We start from the raw sequence: 15864 nt of genomic DNA, 5'->3' as shown, positions 1-15864 counted from the left end.
AGGAGAGAGACAGGGAGGGAATCCACTGTAGGCCTTTAAAGAAGTAACTGAGTCAGAGCGATTCATCAACAGATGTTTGAAATCGCGGATAAAAGACTATAAACGTGAGGGAATTTACACAATTCATACCCTGCCGTACAGAAGGCTCCACCTCAGATGGCTCAAGTTCACATCCCCAGGGACGAGGCAGCACCCCGGGCCTGCTGACATGATACCCTGAGACAGACAGACTGCCATCGCTGTGGCACTCCTCTATGAACGACACGACTTGAACATGACGTCAGAGCCCGTGAGACAGCCCTATATATCACGGCATCACAAAAGGCCGAAAGCAGCCAGCACCACAGAAGGCCAGAGAGGTGAGGCCTGAGGAGCACGGACACCCTGGACCACGTCCCAGGGCTGGGAGGGCGGTGCAGGCTGAGCCTCAGCTGCAGGTCAGTCTAACAGGGGCACCAGCTTCCTGTGGCACTTCCTGCCTTCATGTACTGGTAGACGCATTGGGGATAAGCACAATGCCACACGGCACTGCGTATCATGAGAATGAAATGCAAATGGGCAAAAACCAACAGCAACCAATCAGAAAAGGCACAGACGGGGGCTTCCTGTGTGACTACATGTATGACTACAGCAATTTTTGTGTTTGAAATTATATTAAAATTAGAAGCAGAAACAAAAACAAAAATATCACCAAGGACAAAACTGCTTGCAGAAGCCAGCACAAACTCTCTCCAAAGCTCCTAGTGTGTGAGAATCCCAGCTTCATGGATGCACTCTGGTCTGCCTCACTAAGAAATATCAGTCCTGAGGTAGAAAGGTGATTCACACACCAGTGTTTTCTCCAGCTAAGGAAATACCTGCTATGTCTTTTCCCTTGTTCTGTTTTGCACTGTTTTCAAAATACAGGTAAAAGACACAAGAAATAACGAACATTAAACACAGCACACAAGGAACCCTAGGCATACAGTAACAGGACGTTGAATGTTTGAGGACATGCACACTACAAGCTACCACCACATTGCAGGTCACAGAAGACAATGCAGTAAAGTCTGTGTTGTCATTCACTCATGCAACTGAATTTTAGAACTGTATATGCAGAAAGACTTTTACTGTTCAAAATAAGGAATGGGCTCTGGAAAAAAAAAAATGCCAAAGAGCAAATAGTAAATTGAAGGTTAAAATATCTGGATGAAAGAAACGTTTGGGATGAAACTACAATTTAGAACCATCAAAAAGTACCTGAAACGGTTGCTGCTGGGATGAAAAAGCAGCAGAAACATTTGGCGGAAGCTGGGTTGCTATAGCAACGGGAGTCCCAGTCTGCCCATCCTTGCCTGTCACAACCTTTACCTGAGAGAAATATTTTGAGAAAAAAAGGTAACAATTTTTAAGACTGCTCAAAATTATTAGAATTTCATTGCTGACAGCTCACTAATTTAGGTGCTTTAAAATGGAATGTTTTTGCATCCAATCCTACAAAGGGACACTGAGCTGACTTCACAGGTGCATAGTTTAACAATCTATAACAGCTGCCAATCTTCACAACTCCAGTCTAGATCATAGACAACATTTTAGATTCTGCAACTTCCAACCGTAAAATGGGAGTGGCAGACACAGTGTCCCACAGCTGGCTTCTTGAAAGATCTGCACAGCCATAGCATTCTGTAGCCTACCACATGGGTCACACAGCAAAGCTGACTTTAGTAGAAGCTGTGAGAGGTTGTGTGATCTTTCACAAGTACAGATAAGGAGGCTCAGCTTACAGACAACATTGGCAACAGACACAGAGAGAACTCAATTCCACTGTTCCATGGCACTAGTGGTGATCTGAAAAGTCATTGAGAATTTCTGAATAACAAAAATGGTGCAGCCTAGGTCCAGTGTTGAAGAAGACACAGATGGCCAAGCCACACAGGTACATCCACAGCTGCAGTGAGGACCCTGGAGCAGAGGCAAACTTGCTCACCAAAAGCAGGTTTCGTTGCCAAAGGGCTGACAGCAGTTTAAATTATTTTAGCGCTATCATAAAACAAAATAAGCTACGCCAACATAATAAACACTACACAAGACAAGGGCACAAAGACAGTGCATCACAGTGCGGGTCACTTCAGAAGGCTTCAGAACTGCTCTGCTGTTAAGGGGTTTACTGTGCAGGACTCTAGGAACCCAAGAAGCAGCTTCTGTTTCAAGTGTCATTCCATAGGTTTGCAAAGTGCAAGCTTAAAACATGATCTCACATCTGAGACTACATCTAAAACCTTAAAAAAAAACTCGCATAGTTCTCCAACACTATCTGTACTTTAACTGTGAACATCCCACACAAAACACACCTGGTGTATTTCAAAACCCTTGTTTTTATGAACAGACCTACATAAACACAGTGAAACCAAGCAGCCAGGGGAGAAGAGCTAAGCTTCGCTGCACTGGGAGAACCTTCGCTGTGGGTTGCCACAGGACTGGCAACCGTGTCTTGTTGGCCACGGACCACACACACAGGCAAGGGAGAAGCCTGGACAGCACTGGCTGAACTCGCTGCCTAGGACGGCTTCTGGCTCTCAGTGACAACATGTGGCTCTGAAAAGGCATCAGTCACAGCACAGTCCTTCATCTTCCTCCCCAGACAGCTACACTGCACAGCTACCCTCTACATGAAGGAAGAAGGAAAGCACACACTTTACTCCTCTTTGGATCCTGCGTCACCCCAAGCCCACACATCTTCAGTCTACTGTTGCACACATCTATTTTGCTATATGTAGCCCTTCTAGACTACTAAACTGCTGTTCCTTACCTCATCGTTGATAACTTCAGACTTTTCTTCCTCCTCTTCCTCTTCTTCCTCTTCCTCCTCAATGTCCAAGTCATTCTGCCTAAGATAAGCCTGTAAAGGGGCGTAGTGCTTCCTTTTAAAAGCCAGGAAGTCCATCATGTTCCCCTGAAGATGCTGCAGGAAGAACAGTTCGATCAGGTACTCCCTGAAGACCTCCTTGAGCGCCTCCATCTCCTTGTAGTGGTAGTCCAAGCACTGCTTCCTCATCTGTGCCACCTCCTGCGAGGCTGCGGGGATCTCCTCCAGCTTCTTGGGAGCTTTCTTCATCCCTGAACTTCCCACAGATGTGAGAGGCACACTGGAAAGGCCGGGAGGCATGGTGGTTCTGGAAGGGCTGGTGGGTGGTGGTGGGGATGTCATCCCAAATGCTGACGGCCCCCCAACGCCAGGGAGCAGCACACTTGGTGTCCTCTCAAACCCCAGAGATCTGTTCAGTGGCTGCCCCTGAAGGACCTGCTGCTGCTGCTGCTGCTGCTGCTGCTGTATCAACTGGCCCTGAATAATGCTGCTGATCTGGGGCGGCAGGCTGGCCGTAGTAATGTGGTTTGGGCTGGCCAAAGGTTGCAGTCCAGTGCCTCCTGCAGCTGCAGGGCTCTGAGGCCCCAGATGGTGGATGGTACCTCCCGACTGCGCGTGAGGTTGGGAGAGTCTCCGTTCTCTGACCGTGATGGGAGCTCCTGAATGCTGGAGTTGAACCTGGGCTCCCTGCGCCATCTGAGTCAGACCTGGTGCCTCCTGAAATACAAAGTGACCACCACTTGATGGGCTCAGGCTGATCTGCCTCACAAGCACACTGGCATCCACAAAGCCTCCAGTGGGGCTGCTGCTGCAGATGCCCAACCCAGGGCCTGGGGCACCTGCACGCACACTCTGCATGGTTTGGCCTGGCCCAGGGCTAGGCTGTGTGGGGCTTTGGGTCTGGACCTGCTGCGACAGCGGGGAAGTAACTTGAATGTATGATGGAGAGCCATGCTCAAAACGCCTCTGCTGCGCACCGAACTGAAAACCCGGAGAGGTGGGGCTGGGCAGCGGCAGAGGGGCCAGGGTGATCTGCTGGTTTCCTCCCACGACTGGGCCGACACTCTGCAGGGTGATGTTCACATTCTGCCCAGCCACAGGGCTTCTGCTCATCAGCTGCTGTATCTGGTACCCAGGGGACTGGGGTGCAGATGGGCTGGCTGACGGGGCGAAAGGTGCTGCAGGAGATGGGGGTAGGTTGGGATGGGCTGGCTGTTCCTCTTCACTCCCAGTGAAGGACCTAGACCTCTGCAGCTGATGCTGGACATTCTGAGGACCACTGCCATGGTGCATTATCACCTCCCTTTTCTATCCAATGTAATGTTCCCCTAAAAAATCAAAATTAAAATCAAGACATTGGAAGGCAAACACAATCATTTGATTACCACACGTTACATTTGTCTGATTTGAGCAGAGGCGCCTCTCCTTACTCTCTGTCAGAGAACAGGTGGCCACTTACACATAACCGTAACTCCTTTCCCCATCGCCTTTCCTCCACCCAAGATCCCAAAGGAACAAAGTGCCCTTACCTCTGCCATCTATAGAAGAAGAAGGCCAAGAAGATGCTAAGTCCCATTTAAAAAGAACTGTCAACTAAGAAGTATGGCACCACACACCACATTCAATCCAGGGGGCAGCTGCTACTTTGTCAGTAACCCTATGACATCTGCCACAGTGCTGGGAGAACCAGCCAGCCCCTCTAAGTGGCTTAAAGCGCCTCTTGGGATTTACTAGTTTAGCCAGGCCTCGTACACCAAACAACTACATCTGCCTCCCAAGAACAGACCAGAGCAATTACACTGTTGATCTACAGAACGCTGCTGGCAAAGAGTATGTCCCCACTAGGAGACCACCGGTCCCTTCAAGACCAGGTCAACACTCTCATCACTTCGGTGGGGAGAGTTCAACTTGTGATGACTATATATGGCATGGCTCCCAGGGAATGGCAGTCTTCCTGTCAACCATGTATGGCAGCAAAGGGTCCCCTATGTATAGAGGAATGTTAATTCAGAACATAGCTCTTCTGGCAAGAGATCACATCCAAAGATCTTCTAGGTCTGTGTGATCTACCTGGAATACAAACACACCTTTAACCCAGGAGACAGAGGCAAACAGACCTGAGCTCAAGGCCAACCTGGTATAGAGCAAGTAGCAGATTTAAAAAAAAAAAAAAAAAAAAAAAAAAAAAGGGCAGCCTAGGAAGCGGACATGGTGATGCACATCCCAGCACTCAGGAGGCAGAGGCAGGCGGATCACTGTGAATTTGAGGCCAGCCTGGTCTACAAAGTGAGTCCAGGACAGTCAAGGCTACACAGAGTAACCCTGGAGAGAGAGAGAGAGAGAGAGAGAGAGAGAGAGAGAGAGAGAGAGAGAGAGAGAGAGAGAGAGAGAGAGAAGCTTAGGTTTAGGTGTGGTGGTACATACCTTTAATCCCAAAGGAAGGTAAAGTTAGTTTGTAGAAGGAAGCGCCCATGTTTGAAAGTGATATCTAATTGAGAGGCAGATAAGATGGCAAACCAGAGAAGATTTGACAGAACAGGATATCCCAGCTCTCAGGAGAGGAAAAGGAAGCTACCTAGGAGGCAGTTTTACCTGGGCAGTAATAGATGGGTTGCAGGCAGAGAGCTCAGGTGAAGACTGAACGAGCCAGAAAAAGAGAAGAAGCCAGAAGATTAGAGCAGATTGCTGAGTTAGTTTGAGGCCGAGCAGAGCAATTCTGGGCCGAGAAAGAAGCCAGATTGAGTAAGTCAGCTGGGAGAGGAGTTTGAGCCAGAACAGATGAGCTGAACCAGCCAGCCCAGAGCTCAGAAAGAACAAGTAAGGGTGAGCTTATTCAGCAGTAAGTCTCAGAGGCCGGAAACATTCTAGGCCTAGACTAGATTGTACAGATGCTAGAAGCTTCCAGGACTAGGAAAGGAGCAGTAAGACTCCATGAAAACAACTGACACACGAGAATGAAACCTACTTTTACAGGTCGGGGTTGGGGTATAGGGGGTGGCCTTTAATCCCAGCACTCATGAGGTAGAAGCAGGCGGTCACTGTGAGTTCGAGGCCAGCCTGGTCTACAAAGCGAGTCCAGGACAACCAAAGCTACACAGAGAAACCCTGTCTCGAAAAACAAAAACAAAAACCAAAGCTACTTTTACACCTATGGTATAACCAAAAGGAAGGCTAAAGCTGAGACGGCTACAGACAGCGATAAAAAAGCAGAAAGGACTTGGGGAAGAAAGCAGGCTTCAGAAGGAAACAGAAGACAAAGCAGGGAAGCACAATTTGGTGTCAGGCCACCAGTGCTGCCCCTCAGCCTGCCTAATTTCCTCCATAGTGGACCGAAGACACAGAACATTTTCTTCCTCAGAAAAAAACAATGGTGCAAATCCATAGCACCCAACATTCAGCTCAGAGATAGGGTCCAAAAGCAAACACTGCCCCAAGTCTTGGCACTGTGGGTAAAGACACACCTGCTACCAAGCCTGAGGATCCAAGTTCAGCCCCGACGTTCCATGTGATAAAAGAAGAGCGGCAACGACCCCAAGGTGTCCTCTTACGATCCACACACATCACAGCACATCATGAAACATGTATGCGTACAAACACACAAATATCTAATTAATTTAAGAGTGTATTTTTTGGGGGGCTGGAGAGATGGCTCAGTGGTTAAAAGGGCTGCCTGCTCTTCCAAAGGTCCTGAGTTCAATTCCCAGCAACCACATGGTGGCTCACAACCAGCTATAATGTGATCTGATGCCCTTTTCTGGCATACAGGTGTACATGCAGACAGAACACTGTATACATAATAAAAAATAAATAAATCTTTTTTTAAAAGTGTATTTTTGCCACCAAGACAAGCAGCACAGTCATCAAGGATATCATTGCTTATCTCTATCAGAGTATGAAAAAGAAAGAAGCCATGAACCCAAAAACTTTAAAAAAAAAAAAAAAAAAAAAAAAAAAAAAAAAAAAAAAAAAGCAGCCAGGCATGGCGGCGCACACCTTTAGTCCCAGCACTCAGGAGGTAGAGGCAGGCAGATTGCTGTGAGTTCGAGGCCAGCCTGGTCTACAAAGTGAGTCCAGGACAGCCAAGGTTACACACAGAAACCCTGTCTCGAAAAACCAAAATAAATAACTAAATAAATATAAAAAATAATTTGCAAGACTTTCAAATAAAAAATATATCTCCAGGTGTGGTGGTGCACGCCTTTAATCCCAGCACTCAGGAGGCAGAGGCAGGCGGATCGCTGTGAGTTCAAGGCCAGCCTGGTCTACAAAGTGAGTTCAGAACAGCTAATGCTACACAGAGAGACCCTGTCTCAAAAAACCAAAAATAAATAAATAAATAAAAAATATATCAATCAAGCCATGAGCGGTGGCACACACAAGTAAGCCCAGCCCTCCAGAAGCGAAAGCAGGACTGCTACAACCACACAGTAACTACATAAAGGAGTTGAGGTGAGCGGGATGAAGGAAAGTATCAATCACTTACCAATACACAGGGGAGCTTTGGGCCACACGCAACTTTCAGAACAAGCTGTGCTTCCTACAATGATAAGACCTGAGACAGGACCTGGAAGGAGCAGGTAGGTCACTGAGCTATGCCCTGAGGGATGCCTTTTTGTTCTGATTTTGATTTCAAGACAGGGTTTCCCTGGGTAGCGCTGGCTGTCCTGGAACTCATCTCTAGACCAGGTTGGTCTTGAACTACCTACCTTGGTCTCCTGAGTGCTGGAATTAAAGGAGCAAGGCTATTCTCCTCAGTTCCCTCCTGCCTTACTCATTCATTGGCCAATGAAGTAAGCAGCTCTGCTCCTCCACACCCTCCCTGCTGCTCTGCCTCACCACTGCCCAGAAACAATGGATTCATAAAGCCATGGACTGGGGGCTGGAGAGATGGCTCAGAGGTTAAGAGCCCTGGCTGCTATTCCAAAGGTCCTGAGTTCCATTCCCAGCAACCACATGGTGGCTCACAACCATCTATATCCTCTGACGCCCTCTTCTGGTGTGCAGGTGTACATGCAGATAGAGCACTTATATACAAAAAGTAAATTTTTTTAAAAAAGAATCTTCAAAAACTCCAGAAAATGTATTAAGCCCTGAAAGGAATTCATTTTTGTAACCCCCCAAAGTAATACAGTTGTAGCTGAAGCAAGGCATTAAAACAGGGACTCCCGGGAACAAGATGGCTAGCTACACTAGCAGGAATTTGGTAGCTCCTGGTTCAGCAAGACACCTTGTGTCAATACAGTGGAAAACAACTAAGGAAGACATCAAACACCAACTCCGAGCCTCCATCCGAACACACATACTACCAACAGCATGCTAGGCCAGTCTTGGCTACATAGCCAGTTCTAGGCCAGCTTAGGCTACATAGCGAGATATCTCCAAAAAAAGTAATAAAAAGTATTTATATATATAATATATATTACATATATATAATTTATACCACCAACCATCAACTATAAGGTAAAGAAGCCACTCATCTAAAAGTGCTTCCAAGAGGCCGCAGAGGTGGCTCCGTGGTCAAGAGCACTGACGACCCTTCCAGAGGGGGCACGGGTTCCATTCCCAGCACATGCGACATGGCAGCTCACAATTGTCTCTCACTCCAGTCCAAAAAAATCTTGACACCCTCTCCTGGCCTCCTCAGGTACTGCATACGAGTGGTGTGCAGACATACATGCAGGCAAAACACCCATACACATAAAATTTTTTAAGATTTATTTATTATCATGTATACAGTGCTCTGCCTGCATGTCCACTTGTGAGCCACCATGTGGTTGCTGGGAACTGAACCCAGGACCTCCAGAAGAACAGTCAGCGCTCTTAACCCGAGCCATCGCTCCAGCCCTATAAAATTTTTTTAATGAAAAAGTGCTTCCCAGAATAAGGTGCAGAGACCCCAACAGACAGCAGGGGACCACCAACAGCGAAACTTAAAAACTGCCTGTTTCTAAGTTTTCTTGGGGTGGGCGATTCGAGACAGGGTTTCTCTGTGTAGGCCTGGCTGTCCCTGGAATTTAGACCTGTAGACCAGGCTGGCCTCAAACTCAGAAATCCACCTGTCTCTGCCTCCAGGAGCTGGGATTACCACTGCCCTGCTTGTATTTCTAATATTACCTCAGCTTTTTGTTGCTTTTTTGAGAGGCTCCTGACTATTGTACTCTTAGCTGCTGATGTCTACTTCACTCCAGTAAGATCCCATGGCACCTGGCTTCTTGTCTATATGGCCTAAATGTGAACTGTCTCCCAAGGCTCAATGTAAACTCATCACCAGCTGGAAGTGTTTTTGCAGGAGGTTGTCAGAACCATCAGAAGTGTGGCCTAGCTAGCAGAAGCTGCTGCTGTGCTGGGCCCTGAAGTTCATGTTTCCATGTCTGGTACCAGCCCAAGCTCTCTATTTTCTGATCAACCAAGCTGTAAACAAATCACACTGAACTGTCAGCCAAAATAAATCTATCTCTTAACCTTGACAAGTTTGTCAAGTATTGTATTACAACAATAAGTAATTAATCCAGAAAACTGACACCAAGAAGTCCTTGCAGTTCTTATCTGGCCAAGTGACTCCCAGGGCTTTGGAACTGGGTAGGGGAAAGGTGGAAAAGTTTGGAGAGGTAAGCTGAGGAAGCCCCACGCTGCTGTGAGAGTGGAAGAACAAAGCGCCAAGAGAACCGTGGACAGTAAAGACCACCCCCATGAGGTTTTAGGTGAGAACAAAGTCTGTCAGAGCTGGACTAGATTGTTCCGCCAAAGAATCTGTGCTCTGCCTGTGTCCTGAAATTTTAAGGCTGACTTAAAAAATAAGAGACTAATTAATTTGGCAGTAAAAAATTCAGAACACTGTAACATTCAAGGTACGGCAAGGTGACTGCTGGCTGCCATTAGCTGGGGTCACAGTGGGAACTCAGAGCAAACTGCACTGGTGAGGAAAGAAGCATGGGCGCACAGACAGCTCCAGGCAGGAGAGCACAGGTCCCGGGAAGAGAAAGATCACGCTCAGGGTAGAAGGTGCCCTGAAGGCAAGACTTCATCAACCTGGGCTGTACAAAAGCTCAGTGGTCAAGAGTGCACTGCTCTAACAGACGGCCAAGTCTGATTCCCAGCACCCACAACTTCAGGAACTCCAGTTCTATGGTAAATCTGATGCCTCTGGTCTCCACAGGGACCTGCATACACACACAACTTTAAAATAATAAAAATAAATCCTAAGATAAATAAAGACTTCATTAAAGGCCCCATAGCATAAAAATACAAAGTCATTTGGAATTTTCTGTTGTTGTTGCTTTGTTTTTCAAGACAGGGTTTCTCTGTGTAGCCTGGCTGTCCTGAAACTCACTCTGTAGACCAGAACTCACAGAGATCCACCTGCTTCTGCCTCCTGAGTGCTGGGATTAAAGGTGTGTGCCTCCACTGAGAGTATTAAATCTAGAAGGTGGCACATACCTGTAATCTAAGCTCTTGGGGCAAAGGCAGCAGTACCACAAACTGTAGCAGACTGGACCACACAGTGAGTTCCACACAGCTAGGGTCAAAGACCAAGACTATTTCTAAACAAAAAGAGAGTCTCTGAGAAACCTAATCAGAGCCTGTAACCACAGGCTCATCGTAGACACAACTCAAGATGTAGCACAACTTGGCATCACCCATGCACTGCTGGTTTTGCAGGCATGCATAAGTAAGGTAAGAGTTAAGGGCTTGACCCAAGAAAAAGGCAGACAAGAAAAAGCAATGCGTAACACGCAGGATTAGAACCTGACATCTGTTCATGAGGCTGTGAAGGGGAAGCCTAAGTGGCAAAAGCAATTCCAGGGAGATGCCCAGAGGTAGAACATTAGCCAAGAGCAGCTGCAGAAACCACCAAACGGAGCTGGCCCAACAAAGAGCCCACAAGTGCTGTGAGGCTGGCCAACCCCGTTGAAGCCCACACGGCACTACAACTCCAGATGCGAAGCTACAGGTTGGCATTTGCTCTGCTGGGCTTCAGTCTTACTTTAGTCGGGTCTTTCTTAGGTATCTCCCTATTCCTCCATGTTAGAACAGCAATGTTTCCTCTGTGCTTATTGAAGTCTTAGTATTTGTTACCGGTTTTTTTTTTTTTTTTAAGATTTATTTATTATTATGTATACAGTGCTCTGCCTGTGTGTACATCTGCATGACAGAAGAGAGCATCAGGTCACATTATAGATGGTTGTGAGCCACCATGTGGTTGCTGGGAATTGAACTCAGAACCTTTGGAAGAGCAGTCAGTGCTCTTAACCTCTGAGCCATCTCTCCAGCCCATTTTGGTTTTAAAAAGGGTTCACAGCTATGAGTTTGCCTTATGTCTCGGAATACTCTTTGAATGTTTAAACAGTACTGGGATGGTTAAGACCATGGAGATTTATACAGTTGGAGTGAATGAATATATTCTGCATTACGAATGTCCTTAACTCTGTGGCACCAAAGGCAGAATGTTATGGTTTGAATATTAAAATGTCTTGGGGCTGAAGTGATGGCTCAGCAATTAAGAGTACTAGCTGTTCTTCCAGAGGGCCCAGGTTCAATTCCCAGCACGTATATGGCAGCTCACAACTGCCTGTAGCTCCGATTCCAAGGCATCTGGCACCTTCATATAGATACAGGTAAAAACACCAATGCACATAAGAATAAATAAATCTTTTCTAAAAATTAAAAATAGAGCCGGGCATAGTGGCACACGCCTTTAATACCAGCACTCGGGAGGCAGAGGTAGGTGGATCACTGTGAGTTCGAGGCCAGCTTGGTCTACAAAGTGAGTTCAGGATAGCCAAGGCTACACAGAGATACCTCATCTCAAAATAAATAAATAAATAAATAAAATCCTCTCAAGGTACTTCTGCTATTTCCTCACAGCAACCACAGAAATAACTAGTGAACTGTGTAATGGCTTATTTCACTTTACATACTGTCTCCAATTCCATCCAATCTGTGGTAAATGACTCAACTTCGTTCTCTTTATAATGGAATCCTCGTGTGTGTGTGTGTGTGTGTGTGTGTGTGTGTCGCGCGCGTGCACAGACATCACATTCTTCCCCACTCATTCCCAGATAGGCACCTGGGCTAATTCTCTATCTTGGCTGTTATAAACAGTGCTAAAAGAAACATAGCAGGTGTCTCTTCTCCATATGTGACTTCTGGGTTATTACTAGTCCCATTCTTTAGCTTTTGGGGTCCTCCTATTCTGGATCCATTTTGGCAGTATGAATGTATATTCCCTCCAATTTCATATCACAGTTCCCCTTTTCACAGGCTTTTTGTTAACTGCTACTTTAACAGGGATGAGCTTATATCTAACTATGGTTTAAATTTACAAGCCCCAATAATCCCTTTTAATACAGTTTAAACTCTAGTTTTTATTTTTATTTATTACCTTTGAGGTGTGGTCTCACCATGTAAGCACCTGGCTAGCCTTAAACCCATAAAGATCCACCTGCTTCTGCTTCCCAAGGGTGGGCCATCATGCCCTGATAAATTATAATTTTAGTTCAACCTCTACAAGACAGACAGACAGAACACACACACATACATACACACACACACACACACACACACACGCCAAAACAAGTGAAGTTGCCACTCTGACAAAAGGCCACAGAAAATTCACAAAAGGAGAGCTGGAGAGATGGCTCAGAGGTTAAGAGCACTACCTGCTCTTCCAAAGGACCCAGGCTCAATTCCCAGCACCCACATGGCAGCTCACAACTGTCTGTAACTCCAAGATCTGACACCCTCACACCAACACACATAAATTAATATTAAATAAAAAATATTTTTTAAAAAAAATCACAAAAGGAAAAAGCTCATCTGACCAGTGAACTGTTTTATCACTGCTCCCACTGGCCCACACAGAGCAGAGCAGGTTTTGGGGGTTAGCAGTTGGAGTGGTGATAGCATGGTCTCCATGTCATCAAATCCCCAAAGTGGAAAAGTGGCAGCTACACTGAAGGCCTTGTTTCCCAGTCACTGAGGCCTAGCTACACAAAGCTACTTCATGTCCTCCACAAAGTACCCTCACACTTCAGACCTCTCCCACAAATGCTGCGTGCCTTCATTCCCTGAGAAGCCGTGTTCCCGAACCCTTTCAATGCCCACATAAGTCATCTGATAGACACCAGAAACGAACCCCCTTACCCCAGGGTAAAGCATAAGGGTTATGCTGCAGCTCAATGGTTAAGCGCTTACTTAGCATGTGCAGGACCCTGACTCGATCCCTAGTACCACACACATTCACAAAGACTAAACATTAAAAATGGTGCTTTCAGCTAGGCACAGTGGCACACGCCTGTGATGGAAGCTCTCAGAAGGCAGAGGCAAGAGGACCACAATTTCAAGTTGAGACACACAGTGTTCAAAGCCAGCTATGGCCAACTGACCGAAACAGTAGGTAAGACGCTGCTTCGCCAGTTTGCTTTTCAACAACCTCTAGAAATCCCTAGGCAGAGGCCGGAGAGATGGCTCAGCAGCTAAAAGCTGGCTGCTCTTCCAGAGGTCCTACAACCCTCTGTAACTCCAGGTCCAGGGTATCTGATTCTCTGTCCTGGCCTCTGTGGGCAGCAGGAACCCAACTGGTACAAAGATACACAGGTAGGCAAAACAGTAAGTTAGTTGAAGAGACCCAGCTCTTCAGGGGGATCTGAGCTTGAATCCCAGTACCCATGCTGGGTAGCTCATACCCACCAGAACATCAGACCCCCTCCTGCCCTGCAGGAGCTTACACAGCAACACAGGCACACACAAATAAAAACCAAACCAATAACAAAGCCTTCAGAATCAGTGGAGCCTAAGCCATGGAGAGGATATGACCAAACCCCCAAGTAAAGCTGCTACAGAAAAAAAGAAAGAAGAGGTGACTGAGAACACACGAAAATTCTCTCCACCCAGGAACACAAGTCAGCTGAGAGCTGAGAGGACCACCTGGAGGGGAGCACCAGCCACAGGAAGGTTACTATGTAGCTGTGGCAGAGATGAAGGGAAGGCCACACTGAGGAAGTGGTAAGGGGCAGCCTCGAGTGAGCCTGGAAGACAACCCAACAGAGAGGCAGCTACTCAACAGTGGAGGGATCACGGCACCCACACAGCTTAAGACACAAAGTTTCATTTCATAATCCCAATCATTTTTTTACGTTAGAAGAATACAACAAGAGAAAATAGTGGCACTTTTGGCATTAGATTGTCTTGGGTTTTCTGTTTCTTTGTTTCTTATTTTGTTTGTTTTTGAAACAGGATCTCTCTGTGTAACATATTTGGCTGTCCTGGAACTCACTCTAGACCAGGTTGTTTTCGAACTCGCAGAGATCCACCTGCCTCTGCCTCCGAAGTGCTGGGGATTAAAGGCGTGTGCCACCACCGCCAGGCATTGTCTTCAGTTTTTAAACCACTGGGGATAGGGGAGCAAGGTGTGGTGGCAGCACCTTTAATACTTTAGTACTCAGGTGGCAGAGACGGGTGGATCTCTTAAGGGTTCCAGGCCAGCCAGAACTACTCAGTGAAACGATGTCTTAAAAAACAAAACAAAACAAAAAACTAAATAAGGGGGTGGGGACACTGCATACTGAGGCAAGCACCCGCTCTTCCAGCTCTCATGAGACTGAGGTGGGAAGGCAACCCGAGGCCAGGGTCTGAAGCCAGCCTGGGACACAAATTAGGTACATTTCAAAAACAAGTAAATAAAACACCCAGGCATGATGGCTCACACCTGTAACCCCAGTACCGCGGCTGAGGCAGGGGGTTGCTAAGAATTACAGACCGCCTTAGGCTACTTAGTGAATTCAAGCCAGGCTGACTCGGACTTCCAAGAGAAAACCTAAATACATAAACAGGAATTTTAAAGTTCACATGTAGTTTGCCTTTCCTGGCCACTGAGAGTGTACAAATCACACGCACGCACGCACGAGAACCGCGGTCAAGGCCAGCCTGGTCTACAGGTGAGACCCTCCCTGTCTCTCAGGAAAAACAAAAACGGAACAAGAGCCGTTTTGTTGCACGCAAAATCCGGAGAACGCGAAACGCAAACACCCTGCCAGGGATGAGCTCAACCCCAAACTCCAAAGTCGCGATGCTCCCCGACACTGGACCTGGGGACAGACCTGGGGCTGATGCTGCACCTCGGCGCCCCGGCTCGGACAGCTCCCAGGTCCGCCGCGTCCTCCCCCGGCTCTGCCTCAGCCCCAGGCTCTCCGCCGCCGAACCCCGCACGCCCGACCAACGGCGGCGCGGGCGTTAAGAGCCCCGCCTTCCCGAGCGCTCGGAGCCCGCCGCGCGCGGGAGTGCGGACGAGGCGAGGGCCTTCAGGACCACGCGCCAGGGCTCCCGGACCTCTCCGCGCCGCCCGGCCCCTCGGCCCCGCCCGCCCGCCCACGACAAAGCGCCGCCGCGGCCTGGGCCCGACCGCCCGCGGGGCCGCCGAGGACGGCCGCCAGGCAGGCCACCACCGCCCACTGCCTCCCAGCCCGCCTCTCACCCCGCTGTCGCCGTCCCGTTCACCCTGCACCTCGAGCCGCGCTCCGCCGCGTCGGGACAGCCGGGAGGCTCGAGCGCTCCGCAGCCGCTCGGCGCATCCGGGTCCACGGGCGCAGGAAGTAGCAGCGCCGAGCCTACGGCGAGCGGCGAGGGACTAACGGTACCTGGCCTGCAGCGCCGGACCCGGCCGCGCGAGGTCGCCTGAAGTTAGAACGCTGCTGAGGGCGGGGACGGAACAGAAGCGGCTCCAGGACCAGGCCGACCCGGGGCGGGGCTCTACGCCGGAGGCGCGCGGGGATGGGTGCGGAGAGCACAGGGCTACGTCAGTCCTCTGTGCGAGGCGGGAAAGCTTCGGCCCGGACTGGGCGAGTCTGCGCGCACGAAGGGCAGGGCCGTGAGCTCAGCCCGTGCCGGAGGGCTGGGGCGTGGCCTCGACGGTAGGAGGCGGAGCCTCAGGGCTCGGGGAGCTTCGGCCAGACTCGGGAAGAGGCGCGGCCTCGCCAGGAGGAGGCGGAGCCTCAGGGCTCAGGGAGCTTCGGCCAGACTCG

At 48.6% G+C, this 15864-nt stretch overlaps 1 protein-coding gene across 1 annotated transcript in view; it reads right to left on the bottom strand.

Annotated features, from left to right (window-relative positions):
- The window catches only part of Ep400 (E1A binding protein p400), a 101194-nt gene extending 85736 nt beyond the window's left edge, over positions 1-15458 (bottom strand). The window contains exons 1-2 of the mRNA XM_051161752.1: positions 15318-15458; positions 2789-4173 (exon numbers count right to left, since the gene is read on the bottom strand). Coding sequence (XP_051017709.1) covers positions 2789-4138 — 1350 coding nt within the window. The 5' untranslated portion in view covers positions 4139-4173; positions 15318-15458. The remainder of the gene's footprint in view (positions 1-2788; positions 4174-15317) is intronic.
- Positions 15459-15864: the final 406 nt, after the last annotated feature.

The sequence above is a fragment of the Acomys russatus genome, chromosome 19, assembly GCF_903995435.1.
Source record: "Acomys russatus chromosome 19, mAcoRus1.1, whole genome shotgun sequence".
NCBI classification, from domain to species: Eukaryota; Metazoa; Chordata; class Mammalia; order Rodentia; family Muridae; genus Acomys; species Acomys russatus.
The sequence above is the reverse complement of the archived record's forward strand: the minus strand, read 5'-3'. Positions and strand labels throughout refer to the sequence as shown.